This window comes from Colius striatus, chromosome 22 (genome assembly GCF_028858725.1).
Source record: "Colius striatus isolate bColStr4 chromosome 22, bColStr4.1.hap1, whole genome shotgun sequence".
Taxonomy (NCBI): domain Eukaryota; kingdom Metazoa; phylum Chordata; class Aves; order Coliiformes; family Coliidae; genus Colius; species Colius striatus.
In genome coordinates, this window is record NC_084780.1 from 5,489,821 (window position 1) to 5,506,555 (window position 16,735).

General features: G+C 50.9%; 1 protein-coding gene across 1 annotated transcript in view; it reads right to left on the reverse strand.

Moving 5' to 3' along the window:
* LGR6 (leucine rich repeat containing G protein-coupled receptor 6) overlaps window positions 1-16,735 on the reverse strand; it is a 104,347-nt gene that overhangs the window by 57,434 nt on the left and 30,178 nt on the right. The window contains exons 2-3 of the mRNA XM_062013880.1: window positions 12,671-12,742; window positions 2,003-2,074 (exon numbers count right to left, since the gene is read on the reverse strand). Of these exons, the coding sequence (XP_061869864.1) occupies window positions 2,003-2,074; window positions 12,671-12,742 (144 nt within the window). The remainder of the gene's footprint in view (window positions 1-2,002; window positions 2,075-12,670; window positions 12,743-16,735) is intronic.

Genomic DNA, 16,735 nt, shown 5'->3' on the forward strand with positions numbered 1-16,735 from the left:
TGATTAAGCTGGATGCTCCTGAGGTCTGTCCTGGCAAATTCCCATGGACTAGCCTATCTTTTCCATGTCCCTCACTGCTGGCCTCCCTCTCATAGTGACAGAGGAATAGATGAGGAGAATGATTGCTGCTCCTGGAGGGTGCAGGGACCTGTACTGCTGCTCCTGGAGGGTGCAGGGACCCGCAGCTGCATCTGCCCATGGAGCCCATGGTGTCACTGCAGACAGGAATCAGAGCATCTCCTACAGCCAGAGCACAGGGCAGCCCAACAGACCCCTGCAAACGAGCCAGGGAGGTGAAATGCTCCCAGTGATGCTGACAGAGCCTCTGCTTTTAGGGAGCAGGAACTCCTTCAAATAAAAGACCTGTGGCAGGGCCTGGATGGGCCAGTCACTGTGAGCCCTTCCTTCCCTGGCCATAGAGCTGGGCTAGTCCTCTGCATACCTTGATGGGAAAGATCAGGGGGTTGGTGTGGACTGAAGGCAGGTTTGCAGCCAGAGGGCTTGGCACTGGGCACAGCCTGCTGAGGGCAGGGCATGAGGGCACCAGCTTCAATCTTCTCCATGCAGCCATTTCCCAGCTGGACACAAGCCTCTCCCTCGGTGTGGGGGTGCCTATGTGGGGCAATGGGCTGTGCCATGGGCAGGGGAGGCATCTCTCCTGCTGTACATCAGCACTTCCCTGGGCCTGGCACCGACAGCAATTGATCAAAAGCGGCTTTAAGAGCTCCGGCGTTCCCGGAGCAGAAAGTTCCTCTTGTTGAAATTGGGTGGGAGAGCTGCGGTTTTGCCTCAGTTCCTTTGATTTGTTGCCTAATGCAGAGGATGGATAAATCTCTAAGCCCTGAGATTTAGGGCAGGATTCATACTTTACATCTTCAGAAGACGTAGTAAACAGCCCCATAGTCTCTAATCCTGGGAGCAGGTTTGTACCTGCTCGCTCTGTATAAACTGGACCAGCTACAACAATTTCACATTGTGGTGGAGTTCAAAACATCCCCTTGGGGATGAAATGTTTATTGCAGGAGAGGGGTTCTTTTTTTAAGATGGATCCTGAAAGGGAGAAAAGGACTCCCACCTCTGGACCCTGCACAGAGCCTGTCACACTGATGCAGAAAGGGGTGAGACTGCAGGAGCAGAGACACACAGAGGAAACGCTCCCTGGAGGAACTTGCTGGGAAGCTCTGTCACTGAGACCTTCCCCAGCAAACACACAGAGGTGAGTGGCCTGTCCACAGTGATGAAGAGGCTTTCATTCACCAGGGCTGTCAGCTCCCAGGCTGATGGCTGCAATGCTGGATCCAGCTGCACGTGTCCCCGTGGGCAGGCTGGGCTCAGGCTGGGGGTGACTGTCCAAGGATCTCACAAGTCACTCCAGAGCATTGCAGGAGCCTCCTGGGCCATACAGGACTTTGCAGCAAGGACAGGCTGGTTGTAAGGAGGCAGCTGAGCTGGGTAGAGTGCAGGAGCTTTCCATGAAGCCTGCCAGAGTGCAGACCTTAGGGTTGCTCCAGCCCTGAGACTCTACAGCAGAGCAGATGGGGATCAGTTTGGGGTCTGGATACCACATCTAGGGGACACCACACTGGGGCATTGGGTGAGTTTTATGCTAATTGTGCAGATTCTGTTTTCTCAGAGGCTGGAGGACTGTGCCCTGGGGGTGACACACTCATGGTGTGCAGCAGCAGGAGTGAGGAAGCAGAGGAGGGGGAGGGTGGTCCCACAGCTTCCCACTCCTCAAGGACAGTGTTAGCCAGCATGGGCTTAGCAACTGACACCACATCCCCTTGTAACTTTGCATCCTTCTCTGGGTGGCTGCCAGTCCCTGTGTGTGGCCAGTGCTGAGGGGCTGGGAGAGCCAGGGGCCGTGCTGGCTCTGCAGAGACAATCATGGAATCATAGAGTGGTGGGGGTTGGAAGGGGCCTTTAGAGATCATCTAGTCCACCCTCCTGGTAAAGCAGCTCCCACCTAGATCAGATCCCAGAGAGTGAGTGAGTTACTTACAGAATCTTCAGGCTGTACAGGCCAGAGAAAGCTTCCCCTGGGATTCTGGAGATCTGGTTTCCAGAGAGGCGTCTGCAGGGAAAGAAGAGCCAGTAATGTGTCATCAGCCTTGTAATGACAATCCCTTGTCTGCAGAGGCTTAACAATTCATGCATCCTGCCCCAGTCCCTGTGGGGAGGCTGCAGCACCTGTGAGCTGAGCCATGGGTGTGAGCTTGGGCAAACTCTGCCCATTGTCCTCTCTTACAGCCCAGGGAGCAGGCAAATGAAGTAACAGCTTCCTACTCCTGCCAGACCCGAGCCCTGTGTTTTCAGCATCCACTGGCAGCTCATGGCTCAAGTCATTCCCTGGCTACTTGCAGAGGACCTCACTGCACAGAAATTGCAGCAGAGGCTGCTTGTGAGGGCAACCTCTGCTCTGACCAAGCCACAGACACTGCTCTGTGCCTGTTGCCAGGGAGAGAACAGAACTCCTGCTCATGTGAGGTCCTGGAGGTCTGTCCCTAGATCATGGCCCCTTATCTGTCCCTTTTGCCTGCATGTGGGCTGTTTCTGCACCCTGCAGCTCCTCATTTGTCCTGTCAATCAAAGCCTGATGCCACTTGATTTGCTTTCCCTCCGTCCTTCCCAGCCCTGCTTTGACCTGTGTGATCAGAGCCCAGCTCCTTCCACATGTGTTTGGTGCTACTGTGTGAGGGGAGACAGGGGAAGGGCCTGGAGATACCATGTAAGTGCCACAGTGCAGCCAACTCATCTGAACATGGTTTCCAGTTTCAGGACAGAAGAGTCCAAAGTGATTCTTGGATGAGTTACATCTGGAGAAAACCATGGGAGGGAAGATGAAGGACAAGGCAGCCTGGGAAGGCTGATGAAGATGAATGGAAAGGGATGGGAGAGGAAGACAAAGTGAAGAGCAGCATCACAAAGGAAAGTGGGATGGTGGGGGACACAAAGCAAAGAGCAGGGCACAGCATTCAGAACTTGCTGAAGGAAGGAATTGATCCAAGGAAACCTGTGGGATTCACCATTGTACAGCATCATCACCAGAGCTAGGTGGACCTAGTAGGGGAGATGGACTAGATCTCTAAAGGTGCCTTCCAATCCAGTCTGTGATTCTATGATTCTCTCATCTTGGCACAGCCCAGAGCAGGCTGAGGCACCAACAGCTACTTGGCTTTTGAAACTGCATCACTGCTACCATCACTTTCACTGATGAGGACGATGGTCCTGAGAGGCTGTGGTGGGAGCCTGTGGTGTAGTCAGAAGTCAAGTCCAAGGCACTTCAGTTTAGGCTTGACCAAAGGAGAATCTTCTCCTCTTTTGTCTCATCAGGACAAACACAGCCTGTGTCCCAGTGCCCATCAGCAGGAAACGATGAAGATGGCTTTAACAACCTGAGGACTCCAAATTACTGCTGCGTTTGGGCTTTGCTCTCTGATCCCCAAGTGATCAAACAGAGGTCAAGGTTGGGCTTTTCCATAGTCATAAAGTAAGCAACATCTTGTCTGCTTGGAGTGGAACAGAGACATTGAGCAGCATTTGCAGCCAGGCTCATCTTCACCCTCCCAGGCCCAAGAGGTCGGGCACAGATGCTGACAAGCTCCCTGGTGTTCATTTAGCATTGACAGAGCTCATTTCCTATGAGACATTTGCTCTGTGAAGGAGGCAGGTGTGGAGGATGAGCAGTGGCATCCAGGCTGGAAGCAGAGTGCTCTGCAGCCAGGACTCTGCAGAGGTCATGGAGAGGATGTGAGCTGCTGCGGGAGCCCCGCTCAGCGGTGGCAGGGCAGGCGTGTGCAGGTGCCCAAACTCTCCCTCCTGTCTCTCCCCTCAGGATCCTAGAGAAAATTGCTCCCATAATTAGGCCTCTGACAGCATAAACAGCACAGGGTCCTCTCTTTAATGTGTGTGAGCAGGTTGGAACCTGCCTGTGTGCAGCATGCGAGCCGCCTGGCAGGCTGGGCTATTTGTCACTTCGGGGCTGTGATTTGGGGTAATTGCTCCTTTTGATTGCTGATTTCCACATGGGAGGGAGTGTTATCCAGGAGACTGGGGTGCTCCCCTGGAGGGGAGCTGTTCCTGCACCCAGCATCCCTCCTACCCAGGGCTGGCTGTCCTCACCACCCCGAGTCTCCATCTTTCCCTGTGCCTTCCCTGGCACCAGGCTGCATGTGTTCACGGTTCAATTTGCCTCTTGACTTGTTTCCTGGCAGCTCTGCACCTTTATGTTAACTTTCCTGGGTGTGTTTGAGTGTTTGCCAGGTCCCTAAATGGATCTGGGACCTCCAGGATTAGCAGGGGAGGAGTGTGGAGCTTGGATGGAGCCCAGGCTGGGGCTCCTGCCTGGGAGCAGAGTGGCAGGGAGCCCCGTGTGTTGGTGGAACATGCTGAGCCAGCCTGTGGCATCTCAGCACCATGGGCAAAACAGAACATGAGGGGAAAAACAACTCTGCAGGAGATGCCCTGGTTTCACTGAGCACCATCTCAGAGGTTGCTGCAGCCCCAGGAAAGGCAGCTACATCTCCCTATTGATGCTGCTTCTGTCCTGGGCCCTGCCACAGTGAGTCTGTGCTGTGTCCCTGGCTCACCTCTGGCCTGTGGCTCTTCTCTTTCTCCCTTCACCTCTTCCTGTTGCAAGGGCAGCCCAGCTCCTCTCACCAAGGTGCAGAGCTGCATGCTGAGCCAAGAAGCAGGCACAAAGGGAAGCACTAACCACAATCACTTCTCAATGCACCTCTGAAAGCAACTGCCAATGCTGTTGGGGTCCAAGAAGATGGGCTCTGCTCACTTGTCTGCATGCAGGGACTGTGAGGTGGAAGGTGTCTGTGTTGTGCACACAGGCTGAGGTTTTGCTTTCCTAGACTGCTACATGGTGGGACATGCACACAGGGTCTGGAGGTGTGGGCTTTACTTTGCTCTACTTTCCAGGCCAGGAGCTGCACGCTGCTGTGTCCCAGAGAAGGGAGCACGGCTGGCCCATGTCTCTGAGGGTGTGTTAGCAGTGGGCAGGTCGTTAGGAGTAGCCACTGGGGAGAGATGCTTCCATATTGTTAGCTGCTCTTCCACTTCGTATGAGAGACCTGAGACTGAGGGAGCCAAGACAGAAAAGCTTCCCAGGGGCACCTTTCCTCTGGCTGTGGTCACTTGGCAATCTCCCTAGTGCTTGGTTCCTTCTGTCTCTCTCATCAAACTCCCCAGAAGTCTCCCAGGCTGGCAGACAGACACCCATAGAATGTATCTCCAGAAGCCAGATCCCACAGGACATCCACTGAAATGGTCCCTTCCTTTCTATTTAAAAGTCAACAATGACATTTGAAGTGATGCTGCCAGTGTGACTTCCCCTGAGACAGCTCTTAATTTGCTCCTTCTGTGGAAGAAAATAACCCCACCAAGAAGGACTGAGAGGTGGCATTCCCTTGTGCCCTAAGCACATGGGAGGAAGAGGAGCTGCTGTTTCAGGGGTGAATGTCTGGTCTGTAGCACACAAGCTCTGCTCCAGGCCTGCTCAGGTCTCTGTTTGGGATAGGAAGGTTTGGTTCAGCTGTATGCATCACTGTCCTGGAACCGAGACAAGACCAAGACAAGAGCATGTCTTGGTCATGCTCTTGGTCTCATGGTGTGTGAGACAGGGCTGGGAGAAGAGAAAAGCTCTGGATTTAAAGTGGTGGATGGAAGAGGGAGAGAAGGGGCAGGTGGCAGGGCAGGGTGGGAGCTGGAGGGGGCTGTCTTGCTTTGGAAAGCTCACGTGTTCAGTGGGGTTTAGATTCTGCTCCCCCCTCACCCTCCCTTCCCCACTCCTGTGATTTCTGGGAATGCTCCTCCAGGCTTTGATCTGCATTCCCAATACACTCCAAGTTGGAACAAACTCATGGTTTACCACCTCATGGTTGCTGCTGTTCAGTTACCACAGGCTCCCACCCCCTCCTGCATCTTGGGCTTCTTGGTCATGCTGCAACTTCCATGGCACACCCAAAGGCTGTTTGTTGGGCATGATTGCTCATGCCATGTGCTCAGGCAACACGATGATGCTCTTATCATTCACATTAGGAGGCAGGAACATTGCCCATTGGCAGGACAGGACAAACATGTGTGTCCATATCCCAGTGGAATTTTCCCCTTGCCAGATCTTTATTGAGCACATGTCAGCCTCCAGCTTTGATCTCCTGCTCTGGTTCATTTCTCAAGCACTAACAATGTCAAGGCAGAAACTGTGCCCAGATAAACTCTCCCCACTCCTGCTTAAACAGAATCATCATGCCAAGGCTGTGCCATCCCCTGGGCACACAGGGCACCAGGGGCTCTGTGTTACACACCAGTTTGCTCTCGTGCTGGTGCAAAACAGGATTAAAGCCAACCAAGGCTTGCAAGTGAAAACATGGTAGTTTTGAGAAAAGACCCAAGCTTGGACTCTCCCTTCCCACACAGGAATCTGCAGCTGGTCCTAATCTGGTATCACTTGGAAGTGTCTCTAACATGGACTTTGCTGCTCTCCTCCATCCTGAGGAGGAGACCACGCAGTGCTGGTGCCAGCTCTGCTCTCGTATCCCAACCAGTGCCTGTTCCAACTCGATAGATTGATGGCATTCACTTCTTTTGTTTATGGTCCTCAAGCCAGTTTTCAACCCACACAAATGTTCATATGCAGCTCGTTTGGTTTCATTTGCCAAGTAAGATTTAATGAGACACAACTCCTTAATGAAGAACCCAATGCAGGACACCAAATGCCTTCACTCCATCCCCTGATAGTATAAACCATCAAGGTGTTCAGTGGACATTTGATCCCTCCAAACCTTCAGAGCACTCTTGACTCTGCTCTGAGTGCCCTACTTGGGGTAGCCCAGAGGAGAGTTAGTCATTTGGAATGCAGTTCTCAGGAAAATTGGGGCCAGCTATCCTCATTTTTCCCCATGGCTGAACACTGTCCTGAGCCTAAATGGAGTAGAAACAGAACTGAAATCTCCAAACTTTGACAACATTTTGAATGTTGCCCTTGCAATAACTTGGATTCATTTGTCAAAGTGCATGGTGGAAAGCCCCTTAGAAACCCTTCTGTCCTGTCCCCACCTGCACCTTAGCCAACATCTGCACCATGCCAGGCTGCACAAGGATGACCTTTGGAAGGCTTGATCAGAGGAATTATCCTTTAACTCTCTCTGTGCTTGTGCCCATGCATTGAACTGATGACCTGAGCTGTCTTCTCCCCAGGACAAGTGCAAACCAGGAGGGCAGAAAGCCCTGGATGAACCAGGGATAGAGCTTTTGTTGACAACAAGTTGCATCCTGTTGCCTTCTCAGACACAAGGGCTGGGCAGCACCCTGGGAGGACCAATGTGTCCAGGCATCCAAGGACTTGCAGCTCTTTCCTCACAGTCAGCTGGAAATGTAGAGCTGTCTCAGGCAAGGAGGTGGCTACCAAGGGAGGAGTGATTTTAGCATGGCAAAGCAAGGTCCTGGCCCTACAAGGCATCTACCAGAGACCTCTGCAGCCTTCTGTGTCATGGAAACCCACCAAAGCTGCTCTCCTAGGACAACCCTACTCCAGATATGTTGCTGCACTGCTCCAGGAAAGGCTTTTCACCATGGTGCCAGCACACTTAGGCATTGCCCACCAATGTCAGCACCTTTTTACACAGCAGACCACTCACTCCAGAAGGACTCACGTCCCAAAGCCAGAATTGCTGAAGTGCTGCCCTTTATGAGAATGAGACTGCCTTGAGGTGGGACTCTGCTGGACCATACCCCCAAAGATGGATGTCCCAGATGTCTGGGAGCTGATGTAGGTGCTGATGTGTGCATCAATGTCAGGCAGGGGCATGCTGCAGCAGTGCTGCTGCTCTGAGAGCAGCCCTTGCATGGGAAGAGGAGTGAGTAGGGGGTGTCTTTGCTGGTGCAGAGGAGGAGAAGGGGGCTGCTGTGTCCACATGGGCCACTTGCATTTTGTTTAGTTTTGCTGCTTCTTGGCTTCTAGTCCCTTGCAAGAAGTGCCTGGGAAAGGGAACAGCCTGCAAGGGAGGCCATGGTGTGGCTCCTGAGCCTGCTGTGCCTGCATGGGGGCAGAGGCACGGCACTCCCTGTGCTGGTGAGTCCCTCTGCCCTGGGGCCCTGAGAAGAGGCAGGTGAAAGAGCCAGTGGCTGGGAAGGGGTCTGATCTTGCCGCTGTGCCCTGAAGCAAGAGGTGAATGGCAATGAACACCTGCCTTTGGCTTCAGTTTCTCTTCTTGGCACCAAGTGCTTGTGTTTGGATTCCAAGTGCGGTAACAAAGCCCTTGCCGGCGAACACATTTCAACATGTTATTATTCCCAAGCTGGCTTTCAAGATCCTCTTTCTATTCCTTCTGTACTGATTGCTCTTGTTTCTCTTGGCTCCCAGCTCTGGCTTTTCAGGCTTCATTAACTGGAATTTATTAGCAACTTTAAACAATCTTCCTGCTGCCAAAAAAAGGGAGAAAGAAAAGAAGAAGGAGGGGGGGAAAAAGAAGAAGAAAGAATGAAACAAAGAGGAGACACAGTAAACTGTGGGCTGCTCCCTGCCTGTGTGAGGCCCAGGTCTGACACTGGAGGTTTTCTTTGGAGGAAAGGACTGGTGAGTGCCTGGGCTGGGTCTGTGCCCACTCATGGTGCAGCCTTCCCTGTTCTCTGCTCTGTTTCTCTGCTGGAGATGGAGGCTGGAGGTGATAGAGGAGAGTACAGAGCGATGGAGAGACATCAGACAGGAGTCCTTGGTGGCACTGACTCTTCAAAGCTGGTTGAGAGTGGAGGATTTGGTCTCTGGGCAACCTCCAAGCTTGAGTGCTAATTGCATCCACAACACCTTCCTGAGTAGCTCTCAGTAAAAACTAATGACTAACAGGTCCCAGCACACCTGAGAGGCTCATTCTCATCACTGAATGGATGGGTAAATAGAGGCACTGGCAGGGGAAAATCACTTTACCAAGACCACACAGTGAGTGAGCAGTCTGAGCTGGAGCAGTCCTGGTGCCTCAGCTGTACCCAAGCACAGCATAGCCTCTGCTCCCTCATGGGACACCCTATTTGGTCTCTAGAGGGAAGCTGAGCCAATGCAGAAATGTCCTGAGGGACAGAGACCATCTGGACATCGTGGTGTCTTCAGTGACTGCTTTGCTGTTCCTTCAGTCCCTCACCTGCCCTCCTGCTCTCACTTGTTCCTCCCAGGCTCAGGACTCACACACTCAGTGCTCAGGTGAGTTGAGCAGCCAGGGTTTGCAGTGCCCCATGGCTCCCTGAAGCGTGTGCTCAGGCCACATTTCTCCTCAGTGTCCATGGGACACACACGATTAACCTGCCCATGTTTGCAGCTCTTTTCCCTTCCTGTTGCTCCTGCTGCACCTCAGCCCCATGGATCAGCTGATGCTTGAGTCCAGCTGATCTCTGACTTTCGTGACACCTCACTTGATGAGGAACCTGAGGTGGTATTAAAATAAAGGCACAGAAAGAGGAGGAACTGTAAAGTGTGAAACACCATCTGTCCTCCAAGCTACTGTGACCCTGGGCTACTGGAGCTAGACCTAATGAGAGAAGTTGTGCAGCAGGAGAGGGGAGCTCAAGGAGGAGGCAGAGCAACATGGACTTTCCCTGTCAAAGCAGATGAAGTTACCCATCCCAATTCACATGTGTTCAAGGGCCAGGGCTGTCAGGAGTTTCTGGCATGTTTCAGAGCATTAGACCAAGGTAAAAATATCTCTTAAGTATTTGCAGGGGACCTGAAGAGGAGATTTGGAAAGTCTCTGTGGAATCTGGCAGATGGTTTTGGCTGAGGGACCTGGGACTCTTCCAGAATGTTCCTTTTGCATCTTTGCAATACAGCAAATGCCACTTGAAATACCATTTTCTTTTCCAGTTTGGCCCAAAGTTAAAGAGTAAAGGTGAAGAAATAACCTGAAAATGAAACAATCTTTTTGGGTTTTTAAAAGAACCTTTTGATAGACCAAAGCCCCAGAATGTCAGTTTGGCTTCACCTTGAGCTGAAGTTTGTCTTCAGTTGCTCCAGCCTGTTACTCAGCTTATCAAGGGTGTAACAGGGAACATAACAGTGTGTGAGGCAGGCTGGGGCTGAAAGGTCACCCAAAATCCCTGTTGAAAAGCTTCCCAAGCACTTGCAGCAAGGATGGGGTGCAGCAGAGTCCTCCCTGTCAACCCTTCTCTGCCTGGAGGTCAGGCAGGTCTTCACCCTCCCCAGAGACGCTGCCATGGAGCTGCTGGGATTGTCCCTCCTTGCTCAGGGCCCATCTGCCCTTTGCTCCCTGAGCATCCTCCAGCAGCTCTTCCATGGGGACACAGACATGTGCTATGCTTAACCCAGGTTGTGGGTAGAGGAAACCTGCAGAGATTTGAGCTGTGCAACCTGAACAAAGTTCCACTGAGGGTGTGTAAACAGGGAGGATTTGTTTGCTTGGTTCTTGTGTGCCTCCTGGCACAGGGAGATCCCTGAATGTCACGGTCCTGATGTAGTGTTTGGGATGGAAGTTTGGTAAAGGTGTAAGTGAAAAGAGCAGGGGAAATGCCAGGCAAGTTACACTGCTGGCTGATGACAGGTCTATGAATAATGTAGACACTGTCCTTGTCTAGATGTTGCTGTTGGAAGAATCACTTTTAATTCCTGATGACATACAAGGATCCTTCCTTGCTTGGTTTCCTATTGTTTGATCTCCACAGACAGGATTGCTGTCTCATTGCTATCAAATTTAAGCAGCAGCCTGGGTACATGTAGATATATAATGCTGCAGTTTCCATTTGTTCTCCTGGCTGGGATGTTCTTTCCTAGCCAGAATACCTCTGCTCTCTGAATGAGGGCTTGTGGCATTTTGAACCCTCGAGTAAAATGTTCTCTAACAACTTCCAGTTACTCTTCAGATTTTCCTGTTTAATTTTTTCCCCTTCATCTGTTTAATTCACAATTATTTTTGGCTGTGCCATGCTGGCTTTTTTGGAGCCTGTGAATATTTATTCATTGCTGGTTGAGACTGTTCTGTTTGTACCTGACATGTGATCAGGACACAGCCAGACAACTGTTAATTGTGTACAACAGAGCACGTGTGAAAAGCTGTAGCACCCCCAGTGAATGCTTTTTTGGGTGTCCACACTTCAACACAGATGTTAACAAAGTGGAAAGAGACGAGTTGCAAGATGGATGTGAGGGCTTGGACAACCCAGCTGGTGTGGGGAGCCTGAGCTGCAAAGCTAAAGAAGGGTCAAAGTATTGCTCCTGCTCAGTGTGGGAATGCTTAATGAGGAGGGGAGGTGAAGGGCTTGGAGGCCTTACAAGTCTAACAAATAGAAACTAGAGACAGGTGAGGATGAGTTGCAAGACCATGTGAAGTGAAAACCACAGACTGTGATCTGATAATGATGAGATTTGACCTTTTATGAGAACAATGAACATCGGCAGCTGGTCAAGACCAAATGGTCAGAGAAGCCAGTTTGTCTTTACATACCAGTGCCCACATACAGTCTCATCTGCAAACTCTTCTCTAAACACACAGACAGGGCTCTTGCCCATGAGAGTGGAGCCTGTGTGAGCACAGGGCAGGGGCTGTGTGAGCTCAGCACTGCAGCCCGAGCTCAGCACCGCAGCCCGTGCCCAGCCCTGCACTGGGATGCTGATGATCCAGCATCACCCCACAGCACAGGGAGATGAAAATGCTGCTTTTCAGGGTCATGCAAACACTTATTTCACAGGAAATTCTGACTTCTTGGAAAAATACTGGTTTTGAAAGGTCACTCTCTGTTGCAGTATCTGCTGGGACTGATTCAGCCCAGTCAAAGTGTTTCATTTGGATCACACTGTGGTGTTATCTCTACAGCAAGTTTACATCACATGCATCAGATGCAGAGCTAATATTAGTGTTTCATGCAATGTAATGAAAGTGTTGGGAAGAAGCTGTGTTTTCCACCAGGAGCCATTGTGCTGAAAGGAGCAAGGGCATGAGAATAACACCTGGAGGTATTTCTCATGGTCAAATGGAATCAGAGCATACAGGTGCAATTCACCCATGCAGAAATGACCAACCTCAATACTCTACCCCCCAGGCTCCCATTTTTTGGGGCTCCCAAAGGGATTCCAGTGGTTTCTATTGCTGGTGGTTAATTTTTCACCCTTTCTGAAGTGGGGCCACTCCTTCCCTGACACACAGCCCTGTGCCACTCCCCAGGACTGTGATTGCTGCCGTGTCTGAGGGTGTCTGCTCCCACCACACAGCATGTTGCTGCACCATGGCACCCCCCAACCTCTGAGGCACATTTGGGGGGCTTTCAGCAACTCAGGCTCATTGCCATCTGAACTGCAAAGTGCCTGAGAGCTAATGTGTCTCTGGGCTGCAAGAGGCTGAGAGAGGGACTCTGGGTGCAGAAGTGTGAATGAAGCTCCCTGTTTGCTGGTTCTGCTCCAGGGCATGGTCTTGATTTATTTGTGTGATGGTTTGAATCCTCTTTTCATTTGGCTTTTGGCACATCTCAGCCTCTAAAGGTAATGACCTCAGTCAACTCCTTAAGCTAGAGTAGCAAATAAAGCCTCTCCCAGCGTGAAGTGTCAGCCTGTAGCTGCAGTGACATCACTGGGGGTTGCTCCCAGAGCCACAGTCCCCCCTCTGCAGTGTCCCCCTCTGCAGTGTCCCCTCCCTCCTTGACCATGCTGTGCCCACTCTGTACTTACAGCTCCTCCAAGAAGCGCAGGTGACGGAGGGTGTTGGGCTGCAGCTGGCTGATGTTGTTCATGCTCAGGTCTCTAGTGGGGAAGAAAGACAGAAACCTCTGGTCAATCATGCTGTGGTTTGCATGGAGTAAACCCCAATGCCAGGCTCTGTGTGTGCTCACAGACTTGTGAGCCTGAGGAAGGATGTGCCCCCTCTCTGCAATGACAGTGGGGATCTGTGCTGGTGTTGGGCAAATGCAGGGAGGGAGGAGGCTTATGCCAAGGACAAGGATTGAAGCATGAAAGAGAAAAGTCACACAATCATTTCAGTTGGAAAAGTCTTTTCCTGGCTTTGGGCTTCAGTAGAAAATGGGTTTGTTAAAAATATTACTGAGGTTCCTTTGTGTTCTTCAGTGAGAAACTGCCTGAATTCTGCTGGTAAAGAGCCTTCACACAATTTGGGCTGTAGGCTGCTTAATTTTGCACCACTTTCCACAACCCCTTCTCCATCCCCTCACTCTCTGTCCAGCTCTATTTGCCATTGGTGGAGGCAGGTTACACCTAGAGAGAGTCTAAAACCTACCTCTACACTTTCTCTGGGGATGTGTCCTGTAGCAAACCCCAGCAGTTTCCTCAGCCCTATTTGAAGATGCTCCTGGCAAAGTTTGTGGCTTGATTGTTTTGCTTTATAACTTTCTCCTTTCCAAAGAAGTGGTGAAACCCAAATCCCCAACAGACCTATGAGAATCCAAGTTCTGTTGCCAGAATGGATGCAAAAAGCTCTCCACTGCTGTGTGTGTGATGCTGCATCCAGCTGTGTGTGTGATGCTGCATCCAGCTGTGTGTGTGATGCTTCATCCTGCCTTTGCATCATCCCAGGATACAAGAGAAGGGTTAAAATACTATTTTGTGCTGCTTCTATTTTTACTTTTAACTCCCTAAGGGCAGTTGCTACTTAGCACCCACTGGAACAGCTTCTTCTCCCTACATCAAAGTGTCTCCTGTTTGTGTTGTAATGAATCAGTCTGATGTTTTGACATGTTGGGAGACAATGTAAAAATAATGAGAAGTAACTTAAAATGAGGGACTGTGAAACAAAACACGGATCTGAACCCTCCCAGATCTCCTTGAGACTCCAAGGCATACTCCTCAAGTTGCCTTCTGCTGGCAGTGTGGGGAATACACCTTGTTCACTGCAGGAGACACTTTTCCAGCTTCATTGAGCTCGTTTTGGCTGCCTGGCCCTTTCCCAGGTGGGCAGGGGTTGTGGGCAGGAACAGACCCCCAGCATCCATCCTATCCAGCAGCATGGCACTTCTGGCTGGTTGTAATAGGGAGGTCAAAGATGTTTTGATGCCTGAAGAGGGACAAAATACCCTGGTTTCTGAGGAAATCTAAAAGGGAGAGGGGAAATGCCATTACCCCATCACTGACAGCCCCACAGCTCCACGTTTCATGGCTTTTCTTTAAACACCCTGATCCCTTCTCTCTCACCCTCTTGCACCCCTGTCCATGGACAGCTCTGGGGAAAGGAGCTCTGTCCCACCATCTCTTGGGGCAGTGAAGAAAGAATCCAGCCTTGATTTGCAAGGCTATTGCATGGGAAACATTTGGGGTCATTTTAGCCAAAGCTCACTGATACTCCAGGTGACTGGAGACCCTGGAGGTTTGCAGCCCTGTGGGACTTGAACACATCACATCTACACTCCCAGCACTGAAAAGGGGAGGCTCATAGAGCAAACCCTGGTAGCAGGCTGCTGCCTGATGGCAAAGATGGTGCCAACAATTCAGCTTCAGCGTTAACTCCCCAGTATGATATCCACAGAGGCCCCAAACAGCTCCTCAAAAGCTTGGTGTGGTGGAGTTCCATGGCTGGGCATGGTGTGAGGACAGCATAGAGGAGATGGTGCAAGGACAGAGGCTGTGAAGGAAGAACAAGCTCCTCCAAGGGCTGGAAATGATCTTTCTGAGCAGAGTGCTGGACCCAGGGATTTTTCCAGCCACTGAGGTGTGAGATGTTTCTCCACAGGTTGTCCATGCTTGTGTGAAAGCTGAGGCACAGGATTGTTGTGGGAGTAAATAGTTGCCTTATTACTCATGTGAAGATGTTGACTTGTTGCTGTGTTTTCACAAGCTCATGCTTTCCCTTTAGTAAAGTTTCTTGTGTTGTGTACAATCCCAGGGCATGCAAGAGTGGAAATGCTTCCTGTGAGAGTCATCAGGGCAGCTGTTTATCTCTGCAAGTGTTTGGGGGTGGTTACTTCAGCCAGCCACTTTGAGTTAGTTTTGAACATTGTTGTTCTGAACCTTAGTTCTTTTTCAGCAACATCTGTCAGAAGGGTCAGGGGTTCATGGACTAAGTGGATTGGGGACTTCTCTGACCTTTCTCAGCTCTGTGAATGACTTGGACTTTCCAAAATAGCTCTCTCTTGTGTGACTAGCATGCAGTGGAGTCAAGGCTTGGGTCCCTCAGATCTAAGCATGGCTGCTGTCCTTTGCACTGGAAAAAACACTCCAAAGCTAGGGCCTGTACCATAGCAGGCATCACAGAAACACACAAAGGACACAATCCAGATCCCAAAACCCTTTCAGCTCTGGAAGCAGTCAGGAAAATGGGAAATGGGGTGCTGCAGCTTCAGCCAAGCTTGTGCTGTGGGAGCAGCAGAGCAACTGTGTGGATTCCTGCCTTGGAGTTCATGAGGCTGCACTGCATTGATGCACTGTGACACATCCCTTTCCTCTTCCAGAGCTCCTGAGCTCCTGCTTGCACACTCACTGTCCTCTCTGTGAGCTCTCAAATGAGAGCAGGAAACCCTTCGCTGTCAGATCATTTTGCATGGCTGTGGTCTGAAATGCTGACAGCACCATGAACTGCTCCTGGAACTGAAAGTGCTCTGCTATCACCCTCATTTACCCACGAAGAAATGCCTTTTGAGGCCTCTTGCATGAGGTGTTGAAATTACCTGTGCTTTCAAATGGCACTGCACCAAAGCCATCACGGATATAATTAGTGTGATTTAACATCCTCCCCCTCCCCTCCCTCCCCCTTCCCCAACTAATTCTAACCATTTATTGTAAGCATTTCTAACTTGTACCTGCAGGAAAACTGAGACACAGTTCATGGAAACTGAGCTCATGTGATTCAGCCTCAGACCTTACAACTCCTCTGGCCCTCGAGGGGTTCCTTAAATGATTTGCTTTGATGTCGCCCTCTTTCATGAACAACCTTTGATTATTCACTGATTAGCTGAGATCTTCCTTACCCAAAAATGATGTGACACACACCATGCTTTGGGTACCTCACTAGAACTGTCTGCCATGCTCTCTGCCAGCACTAAGAGATGGTTACCACAGGGTTTTTGAGTTCAGGGATGATATTGAGCTTTAAAGATCAAAGGAGTTCCTCTTTGGCATAATTGTTTGGGCAGGTGGGATGCAGGTTGTGGTGCTGGTGCTCTGACACATGGAGCCATGGATGGACCTGAGGGAAGCAGCACAGTCCCAGCAGACTCAGCTCTGGTGACGGCAGCTGGGGGAGCTTGTAGAAGTGTGTGCTCTTAGGTCAAAAGGGGTCTTTTTATGCTACAATACGTGGGTTGGTATGAAAGGCACCCTGGGATACTTGCCCAAGGTTGGCCTAAGCAATATCCCCAGAATGTACCTCTGGGGACAGGGGGATGGATGCATCTCACACAAACTCGAGGTGTCTAAGAGCTCCCCATAAAACTGGGGAGAGATGAACACTGCCTGTCACCCCCAAAGCTCCTGATAGACTTCTCCCCAGGCTACAAGCAAAGTGTTACCCCAGAGGTGCACTCTGATGTGAACTCACACAAGCAGAAGTCAACAGTCCTAAAGCAAAACAGGTTGAGGCCCTACTAGAGGAAAACAATGGGATTGTGGCCACTCAGTCAGGAGGGTTTGAAGCTGAACTCTGCAGTGATACAGTTTTGACTGAGGCCCAGTGTGTTTTCCTTCAGAGCCAGACATTGCACCTGGCTCAAGATCTGCAGAGTGCACAACGGGCAGACCTGGGAGCCAGGACCAGGAGATTTCATATAGGAAGAGCAGCTCCTGGCTATGGCT